Here is a 15,578-nt window from a genome sequence, read left to right as displayed (position 1 = left end):
CCTTTTTGGGTTGTAACACCTTCATTTCTGCCCAGAGAGATACAGAGTAGGACTCCTGTTATTAGAGATCATTCCTTAAGAACTCTTCTTTATGTCAACTCCTTGGGGACAGGGAATGTTTTGCTTTTTGTATTCTCAAGGCTAGCACTGGGCTTGATGTTTCCTAGATACTTAATAACTATTTGTTAAATTGAAGAAAAAAATAAAAATCTTTTCTTTTTGGAGGACTAGGGTCTGCTTTCAAACCTGGAGTGTTTTTCCATGAGAAAACAACCGTTTAAGTCTACGATGTGAACTTGACACTGCTTGCTTAAACTTGACACTAGGGCTTTGGCCACAGGTAAATAGTAGCTCTGGATACATGTGATTAAGCAGGCAGGATCTCATGGGAGCAGTTTCTCACTCCCATGATAGGGATGTTGAGGATTAGTTCCATGGTGCTATATATAGGCTAAGTGTGATTGTTTGGGTCTTATGGTATAAATGTTGTAATTATTTACTAGCTAAAAAAAATAAGATCTTTTTTGGCTTTTGTTCTTTCCCAGGTAAATTGCCTCTAGCATCAGTAGGGGTTTAGTTTTAAACATACACTGTGCTAGTTCAAGACTATCATTGAAAGAGTCGCTTCATCTGTGTTACACAAATATCTTGGATATTTAGAGAAAATATGAGCGGTAATGGGAGCATAACAAACTCTAATTATTCACTTCAGTGGCTGTCCTTGGTATCGTGGAAGGCTATAAGAATCTGCTTCATCACACACAACAGCCTTCCCACACATCCTACAGCTTGCTTCTGCAGGATTTTGATGGAGTGTTATGAATATTTCCCATCATTTTTGGCCCAGATACTTTAAACACGTGGGATGGTGGTGACAAAAACTATTCCACCAGACGTTTAAACTACCATATACTGCTCACTGTTGCCATGCTACAATACTGCTAACTTATTTGCCATTCTAAACTTGACCTTGGATGGGGGCCATGGCAATGGGAAGAGGGTAGAGAGGAAGAAAAACTTTTCTTTTTTTTCCTATCAGCTTCCAAGAGTTTGGTTTACTTGGAAATTTCTGTGTGATTTTTATGCTCTGGGGATTTTAGAAGCATAATATGCTTAATACAATGCATGCATGAGAAAAATGAATCATGTTGGGCTTTTTTTTTTAGGGTGTTGGGGGAAAAAGCAAGAACACCATCTTGATTTTGTAATTGTAAAAAGGTTCTATAATACATGTTTATTTCACCCTGCCCTAGGCATAGCATCCTTTTCTGAGGCATAATTTATAGGTTTATAGGCATAAACTTATAAAAAGGGCCACTGGCATTCCAGTTTCATTATCAGAATTATTCTATGATTCTATGTAATGATATTTAGCTCCTCAATTTTTATCATGAATCTTAAGGGAAATATGACCTGTGTTACTAATTAGGGGAGCCTCAGAGGACATCTGGAATAGTTCTGTTTTAATGGTTAAGCTGGAAAAAAGGCTTGGAATGTAACCTCCTTCTGAAAAGGGTGCCTTAATTATCAAAACTCCCATTCTCATATACAGGTTAGAGGACTATAGGATTTAATATTAACCTATATTTATATAGTGTTTTAAATTCTACAAAGTGCTTTACATATATTATCTCAGCTCCTCAAAACAACCCTGTTAGAAAAGTACTACAGGTATTTTTATCTAAATTTCAGCACTTGAACGTGCCTTAAAGATAATCTAATAAAAATAACAGCTGATATTTATATTGTACCTTAAAGTTTGCAAAACACTACATCATTATATTTTAATTATTTTCCTCATTTTACAGATGACGACACTGAGATCAGAGAGGTTAGGTGACTTACCTGTGGTCATGTAATTGCTAAATTTCAGAGTTAGAATGGAAACCCAATATTCACCTCTATGCCACACTGACTTTCTGATATAGCTCCCATATTTTGCAGATAAGAAAATTGGTCCTAGAGAAGGGAGATACTATACTTAAGTTCACATGGAAACTAAGCAACAAAGTCTGGATTTGAAACATGATCATAAGTTTAATCATAGATTTGGAAGGGTACTTCTTGTCATTCTTTAGTTATTTTGGGTTGTATTTGACTCTTTGTGACCTGATTTGGGGTTTTCTTGTCATAGATACTGGAATGGTTTGCTCTTTCCTTCTCCAGCTCATTTTATAGATAAGAAAATGAGACAAACTGGGTTAAGTGACTTCTCCAAGGTGACACAGCTTGTAAGTGTCTAAGGATAGATTTGAACTCAGGAAGATAAGTTGTCCTGACCCCATGCTCAAAGCTCTATCCACTATACCATCTTGCTGCCCTGGAAAGGGCCTTAGAGGTCATCAATTCCAACCTCCTCTTTCTACAAACTGAACTTACCATCTTCCCTCAACACTTGCCCCTTCCCCTAATATTGCTCTTTCTATTTAAGGCATGATCATCTCCCCTGGGACCAAGTCTCATATTTGACTTTTCCCTTTTGTTCATTTCTTATATCCATTTTTGGCTTTTTATCCATGACTTTCCTTTCCATCTCAACTACAATATATCAACTTTAGTCCTTCATTACATCTTGCTTCAAGTATTTCCTTCTGATTGGTATTAATGCCTACAATATATTTCCTCTTTAATGAATCTTTCCTTACATCACTGCCCAAATAATCTTCCCCCACAAGTAATATTTTATTGTATTTTTCACAATTACATGTAGAAACAATTTTTTACATTTGTTTTCTGAAAATTTGAGATCCAAATTCTCTTCCTTTCTCCCTCTCTTCTTAAGATGGCAAATAATCAGATATAAATAATATATGTGCTGTTGTACAATACATATTTCCATATTTGTCATGTGGTCATGTTCTGGTTCTGTTGACTTCACTTTGCATCAGTTCATATCTCTTGCCAGGCTTTTCTGAAATGTTCTTGTTTGCCATTTCTTATCGCACAATAGTATTCTATTAGAGTCATATCCCACAACTTGTTCAACCATTCCCCAGTATGGACATTCCCAGTTTTCAATTTTTTGCCACCACAAAAATATTTTTGTACAAATAAGTCTTTTCCCCCTTTCTGTTATCTCTTTAGCATACAGACCTAATAGTGATCTTTCTGGGTCAAAGGTTATGCATAGCTTTGTGGCCCAACAATTTTACAGCCCCAGTTGGTTTCCAGAATGGTTTTTGTCAGCTCACAGCTCCACCAATAGTGTATTAATGTCCTGTTTTTTCCATATGCCCTCCAGCATTAAACATATTCCTTTTTAATCATATTAGCCAATCTGATAAGTGTACCCTAGAATTGTTTTAATTTGCATCTCTCTAACTAATCATGATTGGGAACATTTTAAAATATGACTTTAGGTTGTTTTACTCTGTTTATCATATTCTTTGACCATTTATCAATTGGGGAATTATTTGTCTGAATAATATTTCTAATTAACATTTCAAATTATAACAGTTCTCTATTCAAAAATTTCTATTGGTTCCCAAAATGGAGAGGCAACTAAGTGGTACAGTGAATAGACATTGGGCCTTGAGTCAGGAAGACTTGAGTTCAAATTTGGTCTTAGACATTTACTTAGCTATGTGACCTGGAGCAAAGCATTCAACCTTTCTTTGCCTCAGTTTCTTTAACAAATGGGGATAATAATAATAATTCCCTTCCAGGGTTATTGTGAGGATCAAATGAGATAATATTTCGAAAGCACTCAAAACAGTGCTTGGCACATAGTAGGTATATGTAAGTGTTAACTATTCTTATTAAGTATAAACTCTGTATCATGACATTTAAGGATTTTTATAATAGGCTCCAACCTCTTTTTCTCACCTCATATACAATTAATTCCATTCATGTGCCCCTTGTACTATCCTCACTTGGCTATTCTCTGACTCTTCCTTTTCTGTTCTGACTCTACCCCTTTGCTCATGCCTTTCTCATTTCTCTACAACATTCCATTCTCATCAGGTCCATCTGTTGGAATTTCTCCTTATCTTCAAAGCCCAACTCATGTGCTACCTCCTCTATGAATCCTTCTCTGATCACAGTCCATTTCCTGTTGATTTATTTATTACTCCTTTCTTAAATTCCTATTAGTACCTTGCCTAGATCTTTTCCTCTACACTTACCAATTTTTTGGCTATGTGCCTTTTCCCTTGTTAGACTAAGCATTTTGAGGGCAAAATTTACTTCACAACTATCTTTGTAACCTCAGCATCCAACAAATTGTAGTATGTGTGTATATATATATATATATATATATATATATATATATATATATATATATTTATAAAGGTATTTTCTTAATCTAATTTTCTTAATTTAATCCGTACTACATATATACATATATATGCACACACACACACACACACACACACACACATATATATATTGAGAGAGAGAGTGAGAATAAGAGAGAGTAGGGGGAGTTTCATATAATAGATACCTACTTCCTCCAAAGGCTCCTTATATTCCATTTTTAGATAATGCAAATTATTCAAAAGTTCTCAGTTTACTTAATAACTATGTGAAATATTATGAAGCCAGACACCTATCTTTAACTTTTAAAAGCTTTCGCAACACATTCCCAATTTATATTTCTTTCCTGTCTGCCCCTTGAAATAATCTATTAAATTTTTATCAAATTACATGTCATTTTCTGATATTTTGTCAGCCAAATTCTCTCCCTCTTCCCCCCCCCCCCCCCCCCAGGATAGCAAGTAATCTGATAAAGGTTATGCACGTGCTATCCTATTGTGTCATATGGTGAAAGAAGATACATATCACATAGGGGAAAAATCATGAAGGAAATAAAATGGAAAATGATATGCTTCGATATGCATTCAGATGCTGTCAGTTCCTTCTATGGCAGTGGGGATGCCTTTTTCATCATGAGTTCCTTCTAGTTGTCTTGGATCCTTGTTTTGTTGTTAAGATTAAGCCATTCACAGTTGACATTGTATACAATTGTTACTGTGTACAATGTTCTTCTGCCAACAAGTATTTCTAACCTTTTTATACATCACTCTTTTCTGAACTCTGCAATTCAACCCAACTTGCTTCCATGCCTTTTCTCTTACACAATACCCTGCCTTGTTTCTGTACCTTCTTATGGGCTATTTAAAAAATCTAGAATGCTCTCCTTCCTCACCTACATCTTTTAGAAACTCCTTTTTTTTTTTTAAACTCTTGCCCCCCTTGTCTTAGTGTCAGTTCTAAGACAGAAGAGTGGCAAGGGCCAAACAACTCAGCTGAAATGACTTGCCTGGGGTCACATAGATATGTGACAAGGAAATCACTTTAAAAGACTGATATATATTAATTTTAAGGTCGCCAAGGAATTCAGCTATGTAATTCCTAAATGAAAACTCATGTCAGCAGTCAACCTTTTATGGAGTTTTTAATTACAAACAGGAGGAAGAAAAATATTAGAGAGAGAGAGAGAGGGAGGAGAGAAGGGAATAGGGCTTAAATACCCCCTCTGCTTAGGCTGGGCCAAAGGCCCAAGCCCTTAGATAGCTGAGGCAAAGAAAGGAGATCAGTCCCTATCACTCACGTGACCAAAATGGAGAAAGAGTCTCAGGGGCCTTCACCTCCAGCCTCCTTCAGAACAAGCTTCTCAGAGCACCACCTCTCAGAGCAAAACCTCTCCAACCACCCCTCAGTCCTCAGACCCCGCTATCTTTAAGGAAACCATCTAAGTTCCCTCCCCTCAGTTCTCACATCTACCAATCACTGTCCATGTCTTCCCTGTGCCAATGGTGGCTCTAGCTTAACCCAGGACCGCCCAGAGGTCTGCCCCTTTGCACATATCTGTTGAAGGTCATATTCTCAAATAATTAAATTTTGATCTATGCTGCAGCCCTTCCTAAATCCTGTTAGGACTGAGTAGGGTGGAGATTGTAAGTTCCAAGACCTGATTGCGTCATTCCAAGTATCTCTATTGTATCAATTCTAAAATCAATCATGACTCAAAGAACTTCCTGTTCTATGCTTAAGTATAGGTCAAAGCCCTTTCCATTGTTCAGCAAAAGGTTTCTGTCCTAAAGTAATCTTTAGTAGGGAGGAGAAAGACCCTCCCATGCCAAGGGGGGTTCACATTCCAATAGACTATCAGTAGGAAATTTTTCAAGTATGAAATTTCTCAATGGTGAAATTTCCAACATTTATAAGTCTAAGAAATTTTAAGGTTTACAGATAGGACCTCCTATTTCCTTTAAAACACCTCAAATGCTACTTTCTGCAAGAAAAACTTTTCTAATCTTCCTGCAGCTTCTGTTACCTTCCCCAAATTGTCTTCTACTTATTTTATTTTTTTATATATTATATGTGTATATGTTTCCATGTCCTCCAAATGGAAGATAAGTTCTTTGTGGAAGGGGACTATTCCACTTTTGTCTTTGTATCACCAGTGCCTAGTGTCTGGACAGTAGAAAATGATTAACAAATCTTTGGCGATTCATCACGTTCTGTTCTAGGTGCCACATTTTAGGAAGGGTGTTGTCAAACAAAAGCTCACCCACGGGCGTGTGGACCGGATAACTCTTTTCACATTTCCTCTCTTTAATTCCCCACAAACACAATCTTTGCATAAAAATGTGCTTCACTGTGTCTGCTCAGGAATGCTGTCCTTCAAAGGAAGCCAAGAAATAGCAATAACTTTGTATATTTATCTTTTCCTTCTAATCAATCAGAGAGCATTTTAAGTGCCCACTTTGTGCCAGGAAAAGTGCTAGGAACTGCCCTCTACTAGGTTCTTCTGGAATGCAGAGACTAGATCTTTGACTTCTTTTTTTATCCATCTTAACTCTGGCCACTGTACCATCTACGTGCATGGGTTCAATCAATATTTTCTTTCCCTTTTTTTAAAGCCTTTATGATCTCTCCCATTTATTTATTTACTTTTTAAAATCTTACCTTGTGTCTTAGAATTGGTACTAGGTATTGGTTCCAAGGCAGGAAAGTACTTGGCAATTGGGGTTAATTGACTTGACCAATGTCACACAGCTGAGACCAGATTTGAGTTCAGGACCTCCTGTCTTCAGGTCTGCCTCTTTATCCACTGGGCCACCTCCCTGTCCCCATTATCTATCTTATTAACAACTCTAAGACAGAAGAGCAAGCACTAGGCAAATGGGGTTAGGTGTAATATTTGGAGTTATTGCATATTAATTTTAATTTTACAACTCCAGACCTGAATAAATAGAAAGACCATTTCTATCACCCCAAGAGTGGATTAGAAGAGAATGTTTTTCCCAAATTTTCTTTATAAATTATTTCTATATGTGTTTTATCTCTTTTCTAGGGAGGTTCCCATGAAGGATGCCAAGGAATATGCTGAATCCATAGGAGCAGTTGTAGTCGAAACAAGTGCAAAATGTGCTATTAATATTGAGGAACTCTTTCAAGGAATCAGTAAGTACATCAACTTGTTCTTTTATCTTTTGTGTATATTTTCAAAGTTGTCTTAGATCAGTTGTATAGCTATCATATGAAACTTGTGCTCTGGCTGATGGAGAGCTCAAACCTGTAGCCTTGGATTTATTTGATCTTTAAGAGGACTCCAGCTCTGAAACTGTGATTCTCTCTTCTAGCCCATTGATTCCCAAATGTAAATAATGAAGCATGGTAGGCAAAATGAAAATAAAAGAAAATAAAGCCAGCATGACCTTTGTATTAACAATCATCATTTCCAGGATGAAAGAATTCCTCTATGCTTTGCTCTGGTCATATCACCATCTGGAATATTGTTTTGGGTTCTGGGTTGTCAGAAGGGCATTGCCACACTAGACTATCCCTGAGGATGGCAACCAGAATGAGAGGACTGGGGACCCTGTAATATGAAGATTGATTAAGAGAACTAGGAATATCTAGCTTGGAGAGAACACTTAATAAGGATGTCATAAGCTCTCAGTAAAGATGATGGAATTTGGAGAGTAGTAGATTTAGGTTCAACATAAGAACAAACTTTCTAATAAATGGAGCTGTCTGAGAGTAGAATGAAGTTTCCCAAAAAGGTTTCCAATCTCTAATTTTTAACATTCAGCTTAAATGAGCATGTGTCAGGGATGTTGTAGAGAAAATTCTTGTTCAGGGTGAAGGAAATGACTTCTGAATTCTTTCCCAACTCAGAGAATCTGTGATCTTTTCCTTCCGTTCTATGAGAAGAGCGTTGTAATCAAGTAGAAAGAAAACTGAATTTGGAATTAGAAGACACCTAGATTTCTACTTTTAGTTTTGACCTTGGGCAAATCACTTAACCTCTTTCATCCTCTATTTCTTTATGTGTAAAATGGGGATAGACATACTTACAAGACTAGTTAGCATTTATATAAAAGTTCTTTATGGTTTGCAAAGCACTGTTCAAATAGTATTTCATTTTATTTTGGAATCCATTCTGTCTGTCAGTTAGCATTTATTAAATACCCACTATGTGCTAGCCACCATAGGGTTCAAAAAAGGCAAAAGCCAATGCCTGCATCTAGGAGTTCACAACCTAATAGGGGAGACAACAAGCAATCATACATATCCAAACAAGCTATATACATGATACATAGAAAATACATAACCGAAGGAAGAGAAATTGGGAAGACCTCCTTCCTGTAAGGAGTGGGATTTTAGTGTAGGGAGAAGGATGCTAGGAGGTAGAGATGAGGAGGGGGAGAATTCTATACACCAGGAACAGCCAGAGAAAATGCCTGGAGCAGAAAGATGGAGTTCATGGAACTGCAAGGAGGCTGGTGTCATTGGATTGAAGAATATGTGGGGAGGGAGGGGAGGAGATGTAAAAAGACTTGAAAGATGAGAGAAATGGGAGGCTCAGCTAAAACACTCCCCAGGATTGTAAGAAAAGCTTGTGAACCTTAAAGGACTAAATGAATCTAATAATTATTCCAAGATGTCACAAACTATTAAAAACCATTAAAAATCCCATGATAGAATAATTTTAATTTTCTCAAATTACTTTAAAAAATTTCCAAAGTATATCGTATATAGTAAATACCATGCAGAACTTTATGTATTTGGGAAGCAGAAGGGCCATTTGAGGGGAGCACTTGCTGAGGAGGCTGGGAGGCAGATGCCAAGAAATCAGCCATGATAAGGTAAATAAACAAAGCAAAAATAGCTAACCCTCCAGTGACTACTACTGCCTGATTGGACAATGACAGAAAATCTTCTCTCCTCCCCAAACAAACTGGAAACTAGGGGGAGCAGCTGTTCATAAAAGACTCATCATTACTGAACAGCTATTGGAAAGTAGGTCAGTTTCCTTCTCTGTCTCCTGCTTAGTAACTTGTTATCCTTATAGTTTTTAAAAAAAGTTTCAGTTTCACCATAAATGGTATTTTTCTTTCTTTTTTTTAAGCCCTTACCTTCCATCTTAGAATCAATACTGTGTATTAGTTCCAAGGCAGAAAGACAGTAAGGGCTAGGCAATGGGCCTTAAGTGACTTGCCCAGGATCACACAACTAGGAAGCATCTGAGGTCAGATTTGAACCCAAGATCTCCTGTCTCTAGGCCTGGCTCTCAGTCCTCTGAGTGCCTAGCTGCCCCCTTAAGTGCCATGTTTCAAAGGGTATAAAGCTCTAAGATAAATGACCTTTTAAGTGCCTTCATTGGTAGCAAGCCCAGTTTTCCTGAAAGACCAACTCTGCCCATAAAGATTTTCTATTCTGGCCTTTATGATGGGAGGTACTTTTTGAACAACAGCCCTGGGACCCTCTGTATCCAAAGGAGTTATTTAACACACACATACAACATTTTTCAATTACATTAATTTTTTAATATTCATTTAGGAAAATTTTTTTGAGTTCCAAATTTTTTCCCTTTCTTTGACTCTCCTCCACCCCTTGAGAAGGCCAGCAACATATCAGGTATATATATATGAAGTCATTCAAAACATATTTTCCATTTTGGCCATGTTGCAAAAGAATACACACACCAAGAAAAAAGAAGAAAGTTTTTAAAAAGTATGCTTCAATTTTCACTTAGAATCTATCATTTCTCTCTCTCTGGAGGTGGGATAGCATTTCTCATCATGAGTCCTTATCCAAAAGAGATAAAAAAAACAAACAAACAACAAAACAAAAACTCATACAGTTCTAATTGGCTTACCCAGAGACACTGCCAGAAAGCAGAAATGGCTGGGTGAACCTTACTGGATATTCTCTTCCAGGGGAAGGCTGGAGGCTCAGTGATCAGTTGTTTTCAAATTCACTGGAACTTGACAACCCCAGAAGAAAAGTTTTTCCGTTTTGATATTTGTGCCTGAGATCATTGTTGGAGGCCCCCAAAGCACAGGGGGCAGTTACTTCCCAGAACGGATTGAATTTCCATTGGACTGGTTTTTCATTACTTTCTTTACTAATTTCTTCATTACTTTAACCTCAAAGATGGGGACCCACAAAAGGGAGTCTTTTTTTTTGCTTGGTTTGGCCTTAACAAGAACTCACTGGAGATGGAGGACTGTGACCTAAAGTATACTATATGGAGAATTAAAGAGGAATGTGACTAAGACCTCTGTATCCCTTTGTATTCATTAGTTCCTTGCAGTCATCTCCATCTTCCCTACAGCTCTAGCTGCTCAAAGCCATCATAGTATAAATAATTTTGTGAAAGGATTCCTTTCCTGTCCTCACTTCATATTCTCCATAGTACAGGAATTTTGTAGTGCTTGTTGACTTTGGTTGTTGAACTCCAGGATGATGAATTACTGGAAAAACCCTCAATCCCCTCTCACTGTTTTCTTTCCAGTAAAGGACAATGTCTAGGTTTGTAGAATTAATTAAAGTCCTCTTCAGTTGTATAACTCTGCAATCTGTTTTAGTTATCTTCTAAGCCACTACAAGATGAACTTCTCATAGTAATCCTCCTACTCCCTAAGTACTCATTTATATTCTCAGTAGGTGGGACTTAGACCACTTGTCCAGAGACTGAATGATTTCATTCATTGTGGGTGGCTTTATGGAGGGGACTAGTAACCACCTAATGAGATTCAATGATCAAATGATAGATGCATTTATTAGAAAATGTTAATATTATTATTATTAACGCCAAATTATTGTGATTTTGTGGCATGTAATTTGGTGTTGTATGTAATTGTATGTTTTTAGTGAACTCCATTAGTTCTGAGAGACTTTCTGAGATAGAGCAGATCTATCATTTTAAAATAAGTAATAGGGGGCAGTTGGGTGGCTCAGTGGATTGAGAATCAGGCCCAGAGATTGAGGGGGTTCTGGGTTCAAATTTGGACTCAGACACTTCCCATCCTATCCTAATCTATTGGCTTTTCATCTTCCTCTCTGCCTTCTCTGGCATAATCCTCACTATTACCTCCAGTCCTTTGATGGCTCAGTTCTTTCCCAGGTCATCTCTCCAGAAGTAGCCACACTCTTCTTTTCTCCCCATCTTGACTGCTTGGTGAACCAATTCATCTCTACACCGTCATCCTCTCTTGAATCCTAGAGTCCTTATCATATAGATGAATACATCTAACCAAACTCCCACCATTTATCACCTTCATGCCTACACACATGCAGCTGAACAAAGGTAGAGAGAATCAGCCAATCATTATGATTGGGTTCACTAGAAATTATGTTACATATCCTCATCTGGGCCCTTGCTGCCTGCTAGGCGATCCTACTATTCCTCCCTTATTGACTCACTATCCCACTCTCCACAGTGTTTCTTTCAAACCTCTTCATCCCTCCTCAAACTCCCCATCCCCACCTTCCACCCTTTCAGCAGAGATCCTTGCCTCATATTTTATAGAAAAAAAATGAGCCCATTTCCAATGAACTCCATCCTCTCCTGTCTTCCCTAACTCTTCTCACTCAGATGCCTTCTACTACTTTCTCCCTTACTCCAGTCCCATATAATGAAGTGGCTTTATGTCTTACTAGGCCTAACCCCTCTACTTTTTCAAGTGATCCCATTCCATCCCATCTCCTCCAACGGATTTTCTCCTTTATCAACTCCATCTACTATTTCACTTATTTTTAGTCTTCCTCTCTATTGGCTCATTTCCTACTGCCTACAAACATGTCCCTGTCTCCTCTATCCCAGAAGAATTCAGTTGATCCTTCCATCCCTGCTAACTATCATCCTATATCTCTTTTGCCCTTTTTAGCAAAACTTTAAAAGGGCATCTACAATAGGTGCCTCCACTTTCTTCTCTTTCCCTTCTTAGCCTCCTTTACCAATGGACTTCTGACCTTATCATTCCATGGAAACTGCTCTCTCCAAAGTTACTAATGATCTCTTAATTTCCAAATTCAATAATTTTTTTCTCAACCTTAATTCTCCTTGACTTCTCTGCAACCATTTACACAGTCACTCTCTCCTTCTTGATATTTTCTCTTCTCTTTGGGTTTTAAGGACCCCTCTTTCTCCTGCTTTTCCTCCTACCTATCTGATCATCCCTTTCTGTCTCCTTTGTTGGATCCTCCTCCAGATCATTTCCTCTAATCTTAGGTATTCCTCAGGGCTCTGTGCTGGGTCCTCTTCTCTTCTCCCTAAGTACTATTTAATTTAGTGATCTCATCAGCTCCAATGGATTTAATTATCCCTTTGCTGAGGGGGCAGTGAGGTGGCATAGTAGATAGAGCTTGGATCTGAAGTCAGGAAGACATGAGTTTAAAAATGGCCTCAGATGCTTGTGAGCTATGTTACTTAACCAAGTTACTTAACCTTTGTTTGCCACTGGAGAAGGAAATCGTAAACCACTGCAATATCTTTGCAAAGAAAACTCCACATGCTGTCATGAAGCATTGGACATGGCTGAAACCACTGAACAACAGCAAAATGATCTATCTTACCTTTCCCAATCTCTTTGCTGACCTCTAACTACTTATGATTCTATCAGTTCCCATGGATTTAATTATCTTTATGCTGATGATTCTTAAAATCTACCCATCCTGCCCCAAACTCTTTGCTGACCTCTAACTTCAAATCTCCAATTGCCTTTCAGACCTCTTAAAGTGATTATCCAGTAGCTATCTTAAACTCAAAATGTCTAAAACAGAACTCATTATCTTTTCCCCCAAACCATCCCTCACCCACCCCTACTTTCCCTGTCATTATAGAAGGCAACACCATACCCTCAGTCCCACAATCTAGGATTTATCCCACATTCTTCACTCTCTCACCCCACCATTCCCCACCATATCCATTCTTTTGCCAAGGCCTGTCAATTTCACCTTGGGAATCTCTCTGATGTGCCCCATTTTCTTCTCTGATACTGCCCCTGCTCTAATGAAGACCTTCATTGTCTCTGGCATTGGTTATTGCATTAGTCTGCTGGTGGGTCTGCCTCACTCCAATCTATTCTCCATTCAGCCACTAACATGATTTTCCTGAATTGCAGATGTGTTCATATCACCCCTCTCCTCAATTCCACACACAATAAACTCCAGTAGCTCCCTATTACCCAGGAGTGAATACAAAATGCTCTGTGTGGCATTCAAAGCTCTTCATAATGTAGCCTCCTCCTCCCCTTTTCACTCTTGTTTCTTCCCAACACATTCTCATCAAATCAGAGACACTGGACTCTTTGCTGTTTCACAAAAAAGGCACCCCATTTCTCTATTCTGGACATTTTCTTTGCCTGTCCCCTATGCCATTCTAACTACTGGCCTCCCTGGCACTTTTTAAGTCCTAATTAAAATCTCACCTTCTATCAATTTTACTTCTTTCCTTATTTTAATTATTTCCTATTTATCCTTTACATAGTTTGCCATATATGTGTTTACATATTGTCTCCCCCATTAGATTGTAATCATAGTGAGAGAGGGGATTATCTTTTGCCTCTTTTTGTATTCCCAACACTTAGCACAGTGCCTGGTATAGTAGGTACTTAATAAATGTATACTGAATGAAAGAATGAAAGGTTATATAAATTGCCTCACATCTGAGGTGAGATTCTAGCCTAGATCTTCCTGACTCCAAATATAGTGCTTTTATCTACTATACTACATTGCTTAAATTATTTCTTATTTGCTAACTTTAGCATAATCCAGATATCCAATGTTGAAATTTTATTATTGATTTAATTTATTCATCCAAATATATTTATTAAGTGCCTACTAAGTGCCCACCTAACTCTGTGATAGGTGCTGGAGAGATCTAGATAAGACAGAGCCTCTGCCTGGTGGTACTTACATTCCAGTAGGAGAAGGGATGTGCCTCATATAGAAATAACTATGATTCAAAATATTGCATTTCAAAGATGCAGAACAAAGTGCTGTGTTAGAATGGTGAATGTTAGCCATCAAGAAAAGTTTCACAAAGTAGCTGATATTAGAGTTGAGCATTAGGAATCCAGCAGGCATGTCATCAGGATAAATAATACCAGAATAAAATATTGTCTGCTGGGACTGTGCCTTCATGGGACAAAGTGAAGGATAAACAGAACAAATCTTTGAATAATTGAGATGGCAAAATCTCTAAACTACATTGCTTTTCCTTAGATTTTTATCTATTTCAGGAAACAATGGGCTATATTGCCTGAGTAATTATACTTTTTCTGAATGTATTATAGATACATAATATTATTCATCTTTCATCTTGGTTAAGCAAAATTTTATTTCAGTTTTTCCCACTTTGCCTTGCATTTGTCACACAAATATTAAAATAAAACTTTTAGCTATATATTCTTTTGTGTAATTTCTGCCTATACATACAGACACACACACAAACCCCTTTCATCTCTTCTGGCTTCCTCCCCTACTATGAATTTCTATAGAATAAATCCTAACCTTCTGGATCCTTTAAATTATAATCACAGGTAACCAGCATTTTCAAGTACTTTCCTGCTAGTATTACATGTGTTCCACCCTTATTCTTAAAATAGAACTAGACACTGCTGACATTTATGTTACCAGAAGCAGTGTCCCAAAGAGAAAAATGCTTGAAAGAAAAGATACCCAAAACAATTAAGAATGAATGTAGAAAAAAAGGATGCTGTGTTAAAAATAAATTTATATTGATCGAGATTAAGAAACAAATGTCTCTGTTACATTTCAAAAGTATTTGTAAACCAGAAATGAGGCCACTGTGTGTTCTAATGATGAGCTAATCTATTTGCTAACTGAAAATGGCTCACCAACATATATTTTTAAAAAGTCTCCAGCTGCAAGTACATAACAACGACTTGAAAAACTGCTTGGTTATTCTAGTGTCAGATTCCAGTAAAGGTACTTAATACTCTGTGTGTTTGACTTACATAATCTATTATTGTCCTTGGAATCCGTGGGCCAGATTGAGCCCTGACTTGTAAGGTTGCCAGGCATCCTGGGATAGAGGTTTATCCCCGAGACAAATTTCAAAATCATTTCTTTTTTCTCATTATTTTCTCCCAGTGTGTATAATTTGTTCTCTTCTGTGTATTCTTAACCCTGGGTTTGTTTGTTGTTCTTCTTTGGGCTCTTGACATTAACCTTGGCAAGCCTCAGGAAGTTTTTCTGCCCTTGATTTGGGTGTTAAGGAGTGTATGTGTGTTTATCCCTTTAGATTAAAAAAGAAACAGATTTTTGGTTTTAAAATCAACCCTCGCTGAACATTTTTCCTTTTTGGTCTGGTAAAT

General features: G+C 37.5%; 1 protein-coding gene across 3 annotated transcripts in view; it reads left to right on the top strand.

Annotated features, from left to right (window-relative positions):
• RAB31 (RAB31, member RAS oncogene family) overlaps positions 1-15,578 on the top strand; it is a 261,556-nt gene that overhangs the window by 226,604 nt on the left and 19,374 nt on the right. For all 3 annotated transcript variants that reach the window (XM_007487716.3, XM_007487713.3, XM_056823652.1), the window contains one exon: positions 7,301-7,410. In XM_007487716.3, coding sequence (XP_007487778.1) covers positions 7,301-7,410 — 110 coding nt within the window. The remainder of the gene's footprint in view (positions 1-7,300; positions 7,411-15,578) is intronic.

Source organism: Monodelphis domestica, chromosome 3, assembly GCF_027887165.1.
Source record: "Monodelphis domestica isolate mMonDom1 chromosome 3, mMonDom1.pri, whole genome shotgun sequence".
NCBI classification, from domain to species: domain Eukaryota; kingdom Metazoa; phylum Chordata; class Mammalia; order Didelphimorphia; family Didelphidae; genus Monodelphis; species Monodelphis domestica.
The sequence above is the reverse complement of the archived record's forward strand: the minus strand, read 5'-3'. Positions and strand labels throughout refer to the sequence as shown.